Genomic DNA, 17985 nt, shown 5'->3' with positions numbered 1-17985 from the left:
TAGAATTAAAAAAATTTTTTTATACATAATATCTTCAAAGATTTTACAGAATCCCATGAAGAATCCCATCCTTTAAGAAAAATATACAGATTTGGTAAGAGTTTAAATTCTGAGAGATTCAAGCCTGGTGCCAAGTCTTTAGATTTCTTTTGCTTCAATTCCAAAGGACCAGTGGATAGCAATTTTAGTACACAAGACTCCACTATGTTGTATAGTTCCTTTTTTCCTAGGTCAGACAGTTTTATTCTGCTTCATTAACCCCTTCTTTGCTCCTTGATGGATCTTGGAATCCAGTTTCCCTGTGGAGGAAAAAAGAAGTCTCATTATTTACTTTTATATTTGCAATGCAAATCTTTCCTGACCTCCTAGGTCTTCTGGTTACTGTGTTACTGTCACATTTAATTATCTTGCTTCAGGATTTAGGATACTTCCAAACTTCAGAGTTTTATTTTCTAAGAAAAAGGCAGTTTGAATGTGTAGACAAGACAGATAGGCAGGCAGGCAGACAGACAGACAGCCACACACACACACACACACACACACACACACACACACACGAGTATTTAAAGAATTTAAGTAGTTAGTATTTCTAATTTTGTAGTTCTTAGAAGAGAAACTCAATTTTCAGGGTGTCTGATGTTAAGACAAAATTTTTAAGAATACATACATGTAGATAAGAAAAGAAAAAAGAGCCAGGCATAGTGGTGCACACCTTTAATCCCAGCACTTGGGAGGCAGAGGCAGGTGGATCTTTGTCAGTTCAAGGCCAGCCTGGTCTACATACTGGGGCTACAAGGAGACCCTGTCTCAAAAAGACAAAAAAAAAAAAGAGTACAGACATTATGAAGAAATGCACTTCACACAGTGGGAAACCCATTCCACTGACCTGTTAACTAGCTGAGTATAATACATGAGCCTCCTTCACAGTGGGAAAAGCAGTTCAACTCACCCTTTTGCTGCCTTATACTTAATAGGGGGAATGACCTTAAACAGCAGAGTGGAGTCCACAAAAATGCTCCCCTGACAAAGGGCTCCTATCCCCAGCCAAGAGGGGTAAAGGTCATAGACTATATGACTCTTCTAAGTATTAAACTTAGAAAACAAGCAGCCATAATCGTGTGTGTGGTTTACCCGTGTAATCCCAGCACTGGGGAGGAGGAGGCAGGAGGATTGCTGCACGTTCAAGACTGGCCAGGTCTACATAGCAAGTTCTTGGCCAGCCAGAGTTACAGCTTCCATTTCAAAGAAACAAACAGAAAACCCCTTTCATGGTCTAGGTGACCCAAATAAGAAGTATTTGACTGATGTGATTCCTGAACTGACTCCTCCATCTACCAGCATACAGTTTAGTGCAGTGGTAGCAGCCTTTGAAACCATCTATTACATGAAGAAAAAAACCTCAAGAGTCCCTGTTTGTTTGGTCTGAGAAAGGAGTTTGCAAATTGCTTTTCCTCCACAAAAAGCATTGATATAAGTCATCATACTGATGAAAATGATAGTGATGATGATGATGATGATAAAACAGAAGAGTTCATTTCAGTTTTAGCAGTAAAGCTATAAAGAAAAGAGCCTTGGGTACAGCATACAAGGGCAGTCCTGTATACTCTGGGCATACACCCAGAACCACTGCCGCTCACTCAGATATTGTTATTTTCATTTGTTGTGCAATCAGATGTAACAGAAGCAGCACTGACTAGAAGCTAGTTCATACCTGTATGAACTGGGCAAGTCATTCAACCTCTCTGCATTTCAATGGTCTCATTAAGATAAGACTACTTGTCCTGACCACTGTACAAGGAGACTGGGAGAAAAATACCCTCAGCAGAACAAGTTTCCTGAAGGCCTCTTCCCCTAGTTTTTCTAGGCTACAGATATGCTTCTAGAACAGTATTACACCTTTTTCTCTGCTACCCTAAATGCCATCTATAATAGTCACAGTACTGTTGATTTTAATTTGAGCTTTAGAATTTGGTCATTCCCAGTGATTTAGGAGTTCTATCATCCCAAAGGCACCAAGCTGGCAAAGAACCCTATTACTGGGCAAATTTTCCTTTGTCTCTCTAACAGTACTGACTGTCAAATGGTAGGTGCTCAATAAACGCTTTCATCAAATAAATTAAACAGGAGGTAGAGGCAGAAGGATCAATTCAAGGCCAGATTCAGCTATATAGGGAGGTAAAGGCCAGCCTAGATTATATAAGACCCTTGCATTTTAATATAAGGGGGTCCTACATGGAAGTTTAGAGTGATTTACCATCATGCCAATAATTGTATGCTTTGGTACACTTTGGAAAAGCTATATGTAGTAAATATGATTTTGGGGTTTTTTTTTGGGTCTTTTTGAGATAGAGTCTCCCTGTAGCCCCAGCTGTCCTGGAACTCACAATGTAGACCAGGCTGGCCTTGAACTCAGAGATCCGCCTGCCTCTGCTGAGTGCTGGGATTAAAGGCGTGCGCCACCACTCCTGGCGTAAATATGATTTTAAAGTTATTGGTAAACATAATTATCCTCCAACACCAAGGATGACACAGAACACAGAAGAATGGTGTCTTATTTTTCAAAGTTAGACAAGATAGAAGAGAAAAAAAGAAAATTAGACCATCAAAGATGGTGACTTACAGATTTTTGGATTTCCTTTAATAGGAAACTTCACAACCATTTCCTGGGGATTTTTGCAGATGAAAACAAATGGGGAATCAGATTCTTGACTGATGTCTGGAAACTGAAATATGAAAATAAAAGTTCAGGTTAGTTGGGACAAATCTGTAATTTGAAAGAGATGAGGAAACATCCCAGATTTGACCTCAGCATTCTGATGACAGTACTTGCCAGTCCACAGAAGAAGAGAGTTGTGCTCAAAAAGCAAGAATAAAATTCCACCTTTCTACAGATCTTAGTACAGGATTAGTCTACTACCTGGCTTCCTATAGTGGAATCAGCTTCATAAACAAAGGATGCCTGACATTCTTCAAACACAATGGAACTGCCCATCCTTTTAACACAGGCAGTTGGGAGATTTCTCAGGTCTTCTTCAAAAATGTTGAACATCCCCCTAGGTTCAGTTCAAGTGAAGCAGTGGAAGACTTAAGGAAAATAAAGCATTTGTGGAAACTGTCAGAAATAGTACACACAGCCCTTTCTCACTAAGGGAAAGGAAGATGATTCATTCTGAAAGGTATGAACACGAAAAAGCTGTTCTGCTGGATGCATTCCAGGCCTACCAGGTAACTGGTAGAACAATTCTGAAAACTATTTAGAAGCCTCCTTTAGATATCTTATCACAAAATAAATTTTCTTCACTATTTAAGAGTTTTATTCCTTTTACAAAAACAAAACCTAAAGTAAGACTATGCTACTAGCTATATAATCACAAGTTAAACAATTATGGGTTGGCAGAAAATGTTCTCTATCTAGCACTGCTCAAATGACCTGGTGTTTCATTATCTTAGGATGTCTTATTTTTAGCATGTTTATAAATATGACTGATAGGCTTCTGGGTCAGACATAGTTATGAGATAAACCCTTTTCCTAATAACTACTATCACAGGTATGAAGTTATTTTCTACCCTTATCTGTTAAGATCTATCCTCTATAGATCTAAAGGTCTTAAAAACAAACAGGGGCTGGGCTAGGGGCTGGAGAGATGGCTCAGCGGTTAAGAGCACTGACTGTTCTTACAGAGGACCTGGGTTCAATTCCCAACACCCACAGGGCAGCTAAGAACTGTCTTTAACTCCGGTTCCAGGGGAATCCAAAGCCCTCTTCTGACCTCCGTGGCATTGCACGACACAGGTACACTTGCATACATGCAGGCAATAAACTCATACACATAAAATAAAAATAATTCAAAAACAAAACGGGCTGGAAAGATAGCTCAGTGGTTAAGAGCATTGACTGCTCTTACAGAGGACTTGAGTTCGATTCCCAGCACCTACACGGCAGCTAACAACTGTCCGTAACTCCAGTTCCAGGAGATCTGACACCCTCTTCTGACCTCTGTGAGCATTGTACAACATGGTCCACTTAGACACATGTAGGCAATACACTCATATACATAAAATAAAAATAAATAAAAAGAGCTGGGCATGGTGGCGCACGCCTGTAGTCCCAGCACTAAGGAGGGAGAGGCAGGTGGATCTCTGTGAGTTCAAAGTCAGCCTGGTCTACATAGTGAGTTCTAGGCCAGCTGGGGCTACAGGGAGACCTGTTTCAAAAAGACTAAAAAAAAGGTAAAATAGGCCAGGCGAGGTGGCATACACCTTTAATCCCAGAACTTGGGAGCCAGAGGCAGGCAGATCTCTGTGAGTTTGAGGGCAGTCTGGTCTACATTGTGAGTTTCAGGCCTGCTGGGGCTACAGGGAGACCCTGTCCCAAAAAGACTGAAAATAAAATAAAAAAATAACAAGTAAAATATTAAGCAAACAAAACAAAGCAATCTAAGGGTCTTCATGGGCATGGTGTCTCATGCCTATAACCCCAACATTTGGGAAGTGGAGGCAGGAAGATCAGGAATTCAAGGCCAGCCTTGGTTTTATATGCATACATACACACATAAATATACACATAGTTATATATATACACACACACACACACACACACACACACACGCACACATACACATTAGTGAGTTTGAGATCAGCCTAGGCTACAGGATGTTGTCTCAAAAAAACAAAACGGGGTTAAGGAAACAGCTCATATAAAGTCTTGGCACACAGTGAGAATCTGAGTTTTAATCCTCAGAACCCATGTAAAAGCTGAATTCATAGCTCTATCATCTACTGTCTCAGTGTTCCTAAACGAAGATGGGAGGTGGAGACAGGAAACTCCTGGGAAGCTTGTGGGCAAGCTAGCTTGACATACTCAGTGGAAAAGCAACAAAGAGACCTGTCTTAAACAATGTAGAAAGCAAGGACCAACACCCAAAGTGGTCCTCTGACCTCCACATATACACACCATGGCATATGTGCCTGCATTCACACATAAGTGTGCCCCCACACACGTGTGCACACCACATGCACACAAACACACATTCATGTACCACATGCATATACACACTCGCGCATGCATCACACGCATACACTCATACATGCGTGCACGTACACACACACACACACACACACACACACACACACAAATTTTAGAAAATAAAAAAATCTGGGCCGGGTGTGGTGGCACATGCCTTTAATCCCAGCACTCAGGAAGCAGAGGCAGGCAGATCTCTGTGAGTTCAAGGTCTACATAGTGAGTTTCAGGACAGCTGGGGCTACAGGGAGACCCTGTCTCAAAAAGACAAAACAAAAGAAAAGAAAAAAAGTCTTAAGGCTGGAGAGATGACTCAGTGTTTAAGAGCACTTGCTGCTCTTAAAAACGACCCGAGTTTGGTTCCCAGTACTCACATTGCAGCTCACAACTGTCTATAACTCCAGTTCCAGGGGACCTGAAACAGTCTTCTGACCTCCAAGGGTACTAGCCACAAAAATCAGTGCACATTCATACAAAAAGGCATTCACACACAAAACAAAATATTCTTTTTAAAAAGTGTGTGTAAACCAGGCGTGGTGGCGCACGCCTTTAATCCCAGCACTCAGGAGGCAGAGGCAGGCAGATCTCTGTGAGTTCGAGGCCAGCCTGGTCTCCATAGCAAATCCAGGCCAGCTGTGGCTACAGGCAGACCCTGTCTCAAAAAGAACCCTCCCCCCCAAAAAATTTAAAGAAATTTAAAAAATTACTTTTATTTCATGTGTATGAGTGTACTGCCTACACGTATATAAATGCACCCCTGTTGTACAATGCTCACAGAGGTCAGAAGAGGGCATCATATTCCCCTGGAACTGGAGTTAAAGTTGTTAGCTGCCATGTGGGTGCTGGGAATTGAACCCAGATCCTCTGAAAGAGCAGCCAGTGCTCTTAACCACTGATCCATCTCTCCAGCCCCTTATTTATTTATGTATGAGTGTTTTGCCTGCATGTATGTATGTGCCCCAAGTGTGTGCCTGGTGCCTCCAGAGGCCATAAGAGGATGTCACATCGATGAGAAACTTTGTCTCAGAAAATAAGGTGAAGTTGGAGTAAAGAAGACAATGGGTAGAAAGAAGTCAAAGGATAATGCTTCAGGAGTCTGTTCTTATTTCTGTGTTGAACTGCATTCATGAGCTTCTTTTCCCATCTCCCCTTAGGAACAAGAGAGCTGCAATTACAGGCATGAACAACCACATCTGTTTTTGCTTTCTTTTGTTTGTCTTTTTGAGACATGGTCTCCCTAAAGCCCCAGTTGGCCTGGAACTTGCTATGTAGACCAGGCTGGCTTTGATCTCATAAAGATCCACTTGCCTCTGCCTCCCAAGTGCTGGGATTAAAAGTGTGCACTACCATGCCCAGCTACATTAGACTTTTAAAATTTTTATTTATTTATTTATATTCTATGTGTGTGAGTTTTATGTCTGCATGTATGTAAGTGCACCTGTGTTGTACATTGCCCACAGAGGACAGAAGTGGGTGTCGGATCCCATGGAATTGGAGTTATGAATGGTTGTTAGCTGCCATGTGGGCCCTGGGATTTGAACCCAGGGTGTCTGCAAGAAAAAACAGTGCTCTTAACCACTGATCATCCTGACTCAGCTTCCTGAGTCCTGAGATTACAAATGTGCACCTCTTCTTAAACTTTATCCACGCATGACCCCTCTTACATGACCCTTAGGTTTACAGATATATGAAATAGGTATAATAAATCACTAAGAAATTTATTAATAATAAAAGCAAAATTGCATGTTAATGAGGTAGATGTGCTTAGTTTTACACAAATAATTAAGTCTTGGCTAAATATTTGATACTTCAGGATATAGAGCATCTTTGACATTTTTCAGCTCATTTATATTTTGATTTTATAGTTCCCAAAGTAAGGACACCACTTTGCATAAAGAATGCAACAAGCCTGAGTGGTGGCACATGGCTTTGATCCCATCACTCGGAGGCAGGTGGATCTCTGTGAGTTGGAGGCCAGCCTGGTCTACAGAGAAAATTTCAGGAATTCCAGGCTAGCTGGGGCTACAGAGAGACCCTGTCGCAAAAAGACCAAAAAAAAAAAAAATGGAAGAAGTATGTTTTAGAGTCATTTCAGAAATTATAGGAAACTCTGTTCTACTCCCAAGCCAAAATTTATTTAACAATTTGTGTGTGTGTGTGTTTGTACGTGCATGTGTGTACATGTGTATATAGATGCACTCTCCTATGTGGGGCACATGTGGAGGCCAGAGGTTGACTCTGGGAAATCTTCCTCAATTACTTCTCTACCTTTTTTTTTTTTTTTTAAATTATTTATTGAGACAGGGACTCCCAGTAGACCCAGGTGGCCTGGAACTAAGCAGACCAGGCTGGCCTTGATCTCACAGAGATCTGCCTGCCTCTGCCTCTCGAGTACCGGGATAAAAAGTGTGCGCCACTATATTAAGCAGCACCTTTTTTTGAAATACAGTCTCTCACTGAACCTGAAGCTTGCTGTTTGGGCTAGACTGACTGGCCAGTAAGCCACTGGGATCCCCACCTGTGCCTGCCCAACAAGTAGAGGTGGCAGGCATGGACTGCCACACCTGTTTTATGTAAATGTTGGAGATCCAAACTCAGGTCCTCATACTTGTATGGAATGTGTTTTACCTACTTAGCCATCTACCAAGCCCTATTTAACAATTTTTTTTTTTTTTTTGGTCGTTTTGAGACAGGGTCTCCTTGTAGCCCCAGCTGTCCTGGAACTCACTATATAGACCAGGCTAGCCTTGAACTCACAGAGATCTGCCTGCCTCTGCCTCCCCAGTGCTGGGATTAAAGGCGTGTGGGCAATATTTAACAATTTTTATGAAACTCAAGTAAGCAATTTTTAAAAAATATTTTATTTATTATTTTTATTTATTTTTTATGTGTATACATGCATTGCCTGCATGTAGGTAAGTGCACCTGTGTTGGGCAATGCCTGCAGAGGACAGAAGAGGCTGTCGGACCCCTTGGAACTGGAGTTATGGACAGCTGTTAGCTGTCATGTGGGAGCTGGGATTCGAACCTGGGTCTTCTGCAAGAACAGTGTTCTTAACCACTGAGCCATCTCTCCAGCCCCAAGTCAACAATTTAAAAAATCAAATATTCTAACACAATGCAATCCAAAGATACATTAATTCACTACTTAGGTGTTAAGGAATGACAATAGGAAAAAATGAAAAATACTATGTTTTTATAAGAGCAGTAAAGTTTGTATGTATAGTAAAAGCACTGCAATTCAGAACACAGAGTAATCTGGATTCTGAGCCAAGGCACTTCAGACAGCATTGATTAGCCTTGTGTGGTGTGAGGACAGGCGGGATTGTGTTCAAAAGCAAGGTTATGGTGAAGTCACTTGATACAACATGGGCAAACTGCCAGAAACAGCTTGGTTCATCTGATTTTGAAATAATTTTTGATATTTAAATGTTCTGAAACCTTTCACTGTTGCTAAATTTCTCTTGATCCCCACATTTACTTAGATAACCCCACAAGGGAGAGGTTGCAACCCTCAGTTTCAGAAGCTCTGTACGCCACCACACCTGGCTTCCTAGAATGTTTTTAAAGCCTCATAATGTGGCTTCTCTCTCTTCCTTCAGAATTTTGTTCAAATGTCAACTTTGAAGTGAATCTTTCCTGACTATGGTACTTAAAAATCAGCAGCAGAGTGCTTGCAAAGTATGTACAAGGCTCTAGTTCAAAAACCAGCACCACAAAAATAAATAATCAAAATAAAATCACAGCACTAGTGACCCTATAAGCCTGGCATGCTCAACTCTTTCCTGCTTTATCTTTTTCCATACTACTTACCATGATCTGATACTATAGATTTAATTAATTATTTTACTTAAAATATACTTAAATTTTTTGTTTCCCCTTACTAAGATGAAAGCTCCACAAGGGCAGACATTTTTATCAAAAGTCCTCAGGGGCTGTAGAGATGATGCAGTGGGTAAGAGCATGTGCTGTAAAAGCAAAAGGATTTGAGTTGGGTTTCTTTTTTTTTAACATTTTATTTATTATTTTTATTTTATGTGTATGAGTGTTATGCCTGCATGTAAGTAAGTACACCCATGTCGTGCAATGCCCGTGGAGGACAGAAGAGGCTGTTGGATCCTCTGGAACTGTAGTTACGGACAGTTGTTAGCTGCCATGTGGATGCTGGGATTTGAACCCGGGTCTTCTGCAAGAACAGTCAGTGTTCTTAACCGCTGAGCCAACTCTCCAGCCTGTGTTGGGTGAGTGTCAAGTTTGGCGAGGGACTCTGTCTCAAAAAATAAGACAGAGAGATAGAGGAAGACACCTGATGTCTTCCTCTGGCTTTCCCATGTGCACACACAGGTGCATATCACCCCCATCCCACAACCCCTGTCTACACACAAAACAAATCCTCAGAAGACAGAATCAGACATGGCATAAATTAGACAATCAATGAGTATTTGTTGCATAAAAGAACAATGAGTTTACCAATTTGTACCTTAAAGCTACCTTATTCATACACAGCACACATTTGGCAAACTGGACACTCCCAGGACTATAACTGTGAGTCAAGTAGCTGTTACTCTACATGTTTTATTCCTCTAAGTTAAAACTGTGTCTTGGCAAGTGGTGATTAGAGCCACTGAATTTGATCCCTAGCACTACAAAACCCAAAATAAACGAAAGTATTCTGACATACATAAGCAGAGTGAGCAAATGTTAAATAGTGGGAAAAACTAGAGAAATGAATAAATGAAATAATACCATGGTTCCTTGGACCCATTATGCTGCATAATAAGGATGAACAATATGATCAGCTTTCTCAACTGAATTTCAAATCCAAGTTCCACCACTATGGCTGAGTATCAAAGTGTTCTCAAGAAACAAGAGATGAGGAGCAAAGCAGCATACAAGAAATAAAGTGAGGCATATCCATTGGGAGAAGGGATTGTTTAACCACATACACTAAAGTCAGTTTGGATGGGCCTCATGTCTCCCCAAAAGCATACTCCTTGCCCCTTTGGTCTGGACACTAAGGCCTGACCACATTATACATGAATGGATACTCAGTTGGCCCTGGTAGTATGGGCCTATCATCCCAGCTACTGTGGCGGTTGAGGCAGGAAAGCCTAAGTTCAGGGCCTGCCTGGACTACAGAGTGAATTCAAAGCCAGCCTGGGCAACTTAGCAAGACTCTCACAAAATAAGGAATAAAAGCAGGAATGGGGCTATAGCTCAAAGGGAGAGTGACTACTTTGCATGCATGACACCCTGGTTTCAATACCACCAAGGGGTGGGTATCTTTGCCTAAGATTTAAAAGACTAAAATACAGAGGACTCGGTGAGAATAAATGAACAGAAAGAAGATGAAGAATATGAATAAGCTCTGATGCCACATCCAGTTTAGAGAAGACTCCAGATTAAGGGTCACTGATACAGCATAATAGATAGGTTATAAATATGAGTCTTAAAGTCAAGCAATGATGCAAGTTCAGTAGACTCTGGCAGATGCTGTTGTTTCTGTTTACAAAGACTTCTGTTACCCAGTCTCCAGCCTTAGGAGGTAGGCCTACCATTCTTTCATGCCTCATAACTTTCATAGCTGTCTAATATAACGATAATTAACTGCTACACAGGCATTTCCTCTCCTCTTGAGGGAAAATGTTCACTAGTCATTTAGAAAACATTTCTTTTGTCATTTTCATAACATGGGAAAAAAGACTGGTACTCTTTGCAACCGCTACTGATTTCCAAATAGGAATTTCTGCCCAATTCTGCAAGCCCCCACTTAGTATTTATATTAAAATAATCAATTCCTTAATTATAACATTCTTCACAACAAATTCCCAGATGACATGACTTTCATACATATACACATACACATGTGTTGTTGGGGGTGGAGGAGTTGAACCAGGGCCTTGTGCATGATAGGTAAGCACTCTATCACTGAGCTATAGTTCTAGACTGTAATTTACAGATCGATTTTTCTCTCTCCCTCTTTTTTTTTTTTTTTTTTTATCTTTTTGAGACAAAGTCTTCCTGTAGTCCCAGCTGGCCTGAACTTACTTGTAGATCAGGCTAGCCTTGAACTCTCAGAGAGGCATGTGCCACCACACCTGGCGATTTACAGATCTTTTATCTGTCTGCTGAGGACTAACAGCTAAAGTAAATCATTAGGAAACAAGTTGCTAACAAAGAACATATATTTGCTATAGGTTTTCTGGGTTCATACTTCAAGGAACTAGATAGGACATGAAATCAGGCTCTGAAATCTAGTTAGCTGAAAACCAACTTATGATACTCAGAAGACAGAAGGAAATGACTCTGATAGAGACAGAGGCCATAGGCACAACAGATCCAAAGAAGCATGTCCTGAAAGCAATTGTGTTGTCTGATAAATAGCTCTTATTGCAGGTCTTGTTTACATTTTGCTTCAGAGCAACTCAAGTGTGGTGTGGTGGTATGTGCTGGTAATCCCAGTATCCTACAGGCTAAAACAAGACCAGTCTGGACAATATAGCAAGACCCTGTCTCAACAAATAAATAAAACCAGGCATGGAAGTATATGCCTGTAATCCCAGCACTTGGCAGTGGAGGGAGGAGGATCAGAAACTCAAGGATAGCTTTGGCTAAACAGCAAGTCTAAGGCCAGCCTGACCTACATGAGACTTCGCTCATGACACCTACATGAGACAAAATAACCAGCCAACCCTCTTGAGGGAATAGAACATCTGGTTAAAACTCTGGATCCTTGGTCTGCATTTCAGTGCCCATCATATGACAATTAATACTTAATTCTTTTTGGTTTTGATTCATTAATATTTATTTAATATATGCTTTTATAATATTCTGAGTAATAAACTCAGAGGAGAAATGTGTCACTCAGATAACATAGCAAACTGAATGATAACCCAAGAAGGCTTGAACAGATGGCAAGAAAGTGAGGTCACAACTTCTAGATCAAGCAGATCACTTTCTCTAAGCCTTGGTTTACTTAAGGGGAAATTTAATCTATCATCTAAAATGACCGACTGGAGCTGGGCATGGTGGCCCAGGCCTTTAGTTCCAGCATTTGGGAGGCAGAGGTACATGGATCTCTGTGATTGAGGCCAGCCTGGTCTACATAGCGAATTCCAGGCCAGATGGGGCTATGGGGAGACCCTGTCGCAAAAAAAACAAAAAACCAAAAAACCAAAAACAAAATTGGGGCTGGAGAGATGGCTCAGCAGTTAACACTGGTTGTTCTTGCAGAGGACCCAGGTTTGAATCCCAGCACCCACATGGCAGCTAACAACTGTCTGTAACTCCAGTCCCAGAGGATCTGACAGCCTCTTCTGACCTCTGTGGACATTGTATATTTAAAAAATAAATAAAATTTAAAAAATAGAAATAAAAATAAATAAATAAGATGACTGACTCTACCAACATTAAGCCTATTGCTCCTTTCCTCTCTTGTCTAATTCTGCTGTCATTATCATGAACTCATCTTTTCTATCTCTGTGCTGGGCTGCAACAGTCTTCTCATCAGTCTTCCACCTTCAGAATCTTTCCAGTCCATCTTCCACATTTCGGCCATGAGTTTTCCTCAGGCAGGACTTTTATGTCATTGTTTCATAAGAACTTTCAAAACACTCCTCCACATTTCCCAATTCACTACAGAAATAGGCCTTACCTCTGTAGCCTATCATTCAAAGCTATCTACCATCTGACCCCAGCCTACTTTTCCATTCTTCCTGCTGCTTCCTCCTGTTTACTCACATACTGTACCCAACAGACCAGCTTGCCATCATTATCCATACAGACCCTACTTCCCAGCGGTACCTTTACTCACATTACCTCCTCACTTTGTAATATGCTTTTCTACCAACTAAGACTTGAAAAGCAAAATCTCAATTTTATCATTTGTTGACTAACATTTAAGAAAGATTAAGAACATTTAAGTTCTTTCATCTTTGAAAGAAGGGTAATGGCACCTTCTTTGGAAGTGGTTTTCTTATTTTTTCGGTTGTTTTTTTTTTTCTCCCCAGGCAGAGTCTAGTGAGACTGTAGTCCTGGCTGGGCTAAAACTCATTATATTGACCAGACTGGCATTGAACTCACAGAGACTCACCTGCCTCTGTCTCCGGAATTAAAATGTGTGTCACCATCCCCAGCATAAATTGTTGTGAAGTTTAGAAAAATAACATACATAACAAGCACACAGTAAGTGACTGAGGGTGATAGTATTTATTACTATTCTCCAAAATAAATACAAAGATATGGAATCTCTCCCAGCTAGAAATGATCTTTCCCTCATCCACATCCTGAGAGGTGGTCTCCCTCCTCCTGCCCCCTCTCTCTTAGGTCTTATAATGCAACCCAGGCTTGAATTTGCAATCATGCAATGCTCTTGCCTCAGCCTGCAAGAGCGCTGGCATTATAGGCATGCACCATCATGCCCAGCAACCGTTACTTTGCTTAAATCAGGGGGTATAGCTCAGTGGTACAGTATTTGTACATCATGTGTGAGGCTCTGAGTTTAAGCACCACCAAAAACCCCACAAAACATACTTATCTTCAGTTTTTGATTGTTAACATACCTATCTAATGGCCTTGCAGATAACTGAGGGCAGAACCTATGGCTGATTTGTCTTGTTTCCTTTAGTGTCAAGATGGTGTCTGACTTATAGTAGACACTCAAAGTTTTTTTGTTTTTGTTTTTGTTTTTTTTTGCCTTTTGAGACAGGGTCTCCCTGTAGCCCCAGCTGGCCTGGAACTCACTATGTATACCAGGCTGGCTTTGAACTCACAGCAATCCACCTGCTCTACCTCCCAAGTGCTGGGATTAAAGGTGTGCGCCCCCACACCTGGCATAAAACTGTTAATTTCTACACATAACATCCAAAGTCTTCCTGAAGATTTGTGTTACTTAGATAATCTTAAAATAATATGGAAAAGTAATATTCTCTATAAGAGGGCTGGAGAGATAGCTCAGAGGTTAAGAGCACTAGCTGCTCTTGCAGAGGACTTGGATTCTGTTCCCAGCACCTACATGGCAGTTAACGACTATCCATAACTCCAGTTCCAGGGGATCCCTGTTTTGCAGGCACGGCACACAAGGGTATACTTACATACATACAGGCAACACACACACACTTTAAAAAAAAAAAGTAATTTTAAAAAAAAGACAACTGCAATTCAACTGTTAGTGTCAACTACTGGGTAGAGGGACCCAGCAGAATTGCCTTAGCATAATTTCTTGAAGATAGGGTCTGGTCTATTACAAAAGCCATAATATCAAATGGACTAAAGATTCAGAAAGCTGGCAGAAGAGGAATGGATTCCATTCCAAAGAAATAGAATAATCAATGACCTTGGAGATTTCAGACAAGTCAAAATTTCTTTTGAAGACAGGGATATAAATAGCACAAATAACACAGGCACATAAAACAAAAGCCACTGAATCAACTTTGTGTCTGAAAACTTGTTAGGTCTAGAGAACTGTTCACAACCACAGCTGCTAATGGTTATGGATCTGGCAATCAAAATGTCTTTGTTTAAAAAAAAAAAGTTTTAACTGCCTTACTATTGAGGTTACAAACCACAACCTTGATGCATTGTTGCAGTCAACATCCTCCCTGCTGTTCTTGAGAGCTTACATCTGCTGCTGGCAGATAAAATGCTGGCAAACAGCATGGGCTCCTTCCAGGGGATACAGGAAAAGCTCCGAGGAGATGGCTCTCATCTACCTTTCTCCCCTGAGTCAGCCAACAGCCTTTTCTGTATCATTCCTTCCTTGTCTAGGTTGATTACCTGCCATTACTCAAGAGGGTTGAGGGTCTAGTGGGATTTTTTTTTTAGGGGCGGGGTTCTGGCACAAATTAGCTATGCTGGCAAAACTGGCCTTAAAAGATAAAAGGAAGACAAGTTCTTAAGCCTGTTGGGCTCATATTTTTTAAAAGCCACTTAATGTAGTGCACTTGATTTTAAAAGTACTATGAACCAAATCTTTTTTGTTCTTATTCTTTTTAGAGAACTAAATGATCACACTATGCCAAAAATAATGAGGGCTTAGTGTGTTTTAATTTGTCAAAGACAGGCAAGAACGTGAGGTCAGAAATAAATTACTGAGTTTCTTTGGGGAAGGAAAATGTTAGGAACAGAATGTGTCCAAGGCACATAAGAAGTTAGTTTCAGTTGACATAAAAATTATTAGAGCTAGCCAGGCATGGTGGCACACATCTTTAATCCCAGCACTCGGGAGGCAGAGGCAGGCGGATCTCTGTGAGTTCGAGGCCAGCCTAGTCTCCACACCGAATCCAGGCCAGCTGTGGCTACAGGGAGACCCTGTCTCAAAAAGACCAAAAAAAAAAAAAAAAAAAAAAAAATTATTAGAGCCACAGTATTTTTCAAGGAAAATGCAACTCAGCTGGGTGATGTAGCAACTGTATTCTGGATGGTTGTTGCTCAGGAAGCTGACCTTAGATGATAAAGGAAAGCCAAACATGTATATCCTAAACTCTCCATGCTAAAGTACCAGTTCTGTAGCAAGTAAACAGGTGTGTGTCTAGTAGAGGGTGGGGCAGGGAAGTACCTTAGTGGTAGGGCACTTGCCTAGTATGTACAAAGTCCTGGGTTTGATGCCTAGCACTGCTTCTGGGGAAAAAAGATTTAGGAACATTGTATTCCATTGTTCACTTCACAGAGAGCCAAAATGCACACTAGCATATTAAGGGTTCTAAGAAATTCTGTAATAAACAAATTTGTTTAATACAATGATGTTTCCCAGATGTACATTTATTCAGAAACAAGAGGAGCTGAGAGTAGTACAGCACTTGCCTAGCATGAGCAAAGCCCTGGGTTTGATCCACAGGGCCATAAAACAAACGGGCCAGTGAGTCCTTGCCATGCTAGCTAGCATCAGTGGTAAAGTGTTTGCCATGCTAGCATGAGGACCTGAATCCGAATCCCCAGAACCTATGGAAAACCACACATGCAACTGTAGTCCCAGCGCTTTTATTGTGAGATGGGAGGCAGAGAAAGGCGAATCCTTAGATGCTCTCAGGTCTGGCATATGCAGCAGTGGTGAGCAAGAGATCTTGTGTTAAGGTGGAAAGTAAGGACCATGCTCAAAGTTAACCTGAGACCTCTACATACTTATATTCACATTTATACTCACACATATACACAAAGATAAAGCAAGCAAACAAAAGTGAATGGAACTAGCATGTGAGAGTAGGCACACTATTTCTTACAATCACAGTACTCCAGTTCTGAGACAGGTAGATGATTACCAAAGGTAGACTAGACATTTTCTAAGAGGCAGCCCAATACCAAAGCTATAACTTTTTTTTCTGCTGCTAGAGATCAAACCTGGGGCCTTGCATGCTAGGCAAGTACTCTACCATTAAGCTACATCCCCAGCCTCAAAGCTATCATTTTTACAAAGTGACAAGATCCATGGGGATAGAGAGATGGTTCAGTAGTTAAGAGTGCTTCTTCCTCTTCCAGAATACCCAAGTTTGAGTCCCAGAAACCATGTCAGGCAGCTCACAAGTCCAGCTCCAGGAGTATCCAATACCTCAGGTCTCTGTGGGCACCTGCACTGTGTGAACATACCTACACAAAGACACACACACACACACACACACACAAAAGCACCTGCATTTTTGTGCACATACCCACACAAAGACACACACACACACACACACACACACACACACACACATATATACACAAAATTTTTAAAATAAATATTTTAAAAGATTACAAAATTAGGTTAATATCCAATCTGTATATATTCAAATGATACTTCAAACACAGGAAATAAAGTGGGAAAAAGCCACAGAAAAGCTAATGATCATGAGGAAATGGTATGAGAGTTCTGTGTTCCATGAAGCTTATTAGTTTTCGGCATTTAGGTATGTTTTTGCGTCATACACAAGTGAAATTCATAACAAGAGCTGCCAGAAATGCCCCTTGCCCAAACCACCACCCACCCAGATTCAATAGGGTTCTCTTTTAGAATGCAAACACAACACTAAGAGAGCAGAATGCATTAAGTTAGATTAAGCTGTTAACTGGGATGGGAGGAGTCCGACACCTCTACATTCTGTCCTCACATCCTCAGTCTATCATACACAATAAACAAGAGCTCAAGGAGAAACCTCAGGCTGACCTGAAGGAACAGCATCCTTAAGAAAAGAAAAAGAGTTATCAATTCAATTTCTAACTATAGTAATCCACCTAGTACCTAGACATTAAGATTACAGGGGTTTTTTTTGTTTTGTTTTGTTTTTGGCCTTTTTGAGACAGGGTCTCCCTGTAGCCCCAGCTGTCCTGGAACTCACTATGTAGACCAGGCTGGCCTTGAACTCAAAGAGATCCGCCTGCCTCTACCTCCCGAGTGCTGGGATTAAAGGCGAGTGCCACAATGCCTGGCAAGATTACAGTTTTTAATGCAGTGATTTGAATCTAAGATGCCCCTCATATGTGTTTAGATGGCTGATCCCTGGCTGGTGGCATTATTTTGGGAAGTTGTGGACCATAGCTGGGGGAGGTGGGACACTGCAGGTAAGCCTTTGAGAGCCATGCCCCTGGTTGCAGTCCTTTTCTCTCTGTTTCACGATTTGTCCTGCTAAGAAGTCAGCTACAAGTGAGCTCCTGCTGCCAAGAATTGGACACTGCCTGTCATATCTTCCTTACTATATCCTCTGAAACCATGATCCAAAATAAACTCCTTCTCCCTTAAGTTTATTCTGTTAGGTATTTTGTCATAGCATGGAGGAAATTAAGTTATTTTCTATTTTTGTGGCAGAAAGGCAATTGGCTGCCAGGCCTGGTGGAATACGCCTTTAATCCTGCGCTTGGGAGGCAGAGTCAGGTGGACATCTGTGAGTTCAAGGCTAGCCTAGCCTATATAGTGAGTTTCAGGCCAGCTGGGGCTACAGAGAGACTCAAAAAAAAAAAAAAAAAAAAAAAAAAAAAAAAAAATGCGCCAA

At 41.2% G+C, this 17985-nt stretch overlaps 1 protein-coding gene across 1 annotated transcript in view; it reads right to left on the bottom strand.

Moving 5' to 3' along the window:
• Trip4 (thyroid hormone receptor interactor 4) overlaps positions 1 to 17985 on the bottom strand; it is a 58605-nt gene continuing 40620 nt past the window's right edge. Inside the window, exons 12-13 of the mRNA XM_008836297.2 lie at positions 2621 to 2723; positions 1 to 299 (exon numbers count right to left, since the gene is read on the bottom strand). Coding sequence (XP_008834519.1) covers positions 232 to 299; positions 2621 to 2723 — 171 coding nt within the window. The 3' untranslated portion in view covers positions 1 to 231. The remainder of the gene's footprint in view (positions 300 to 2620; positions 2724 to 17985) is intronic.

The sequence above is a fragment of the Nannospalax galili genome, unplaced genomic scaffold, assembly GCF_000622305.1.
Source record: "Nannospalax galili isolate Female #2095 unplaced genomic scaffold, S.galili_v1.0 scaffold54, whole genome shotgun sequence".
Taxonomy (NCBI): domain Eukaryota; kingdom Metazoa; phylum Chordata; class Mammalia; order Rodentia; family Spalacidae; genus Nannospalax; species Nannospalax galili.
The sequence above is the reverse complement of the archived record's forward strand: the minus strand, read 5'-3'. Positions and strand labels throughout refer to the sequence as shown.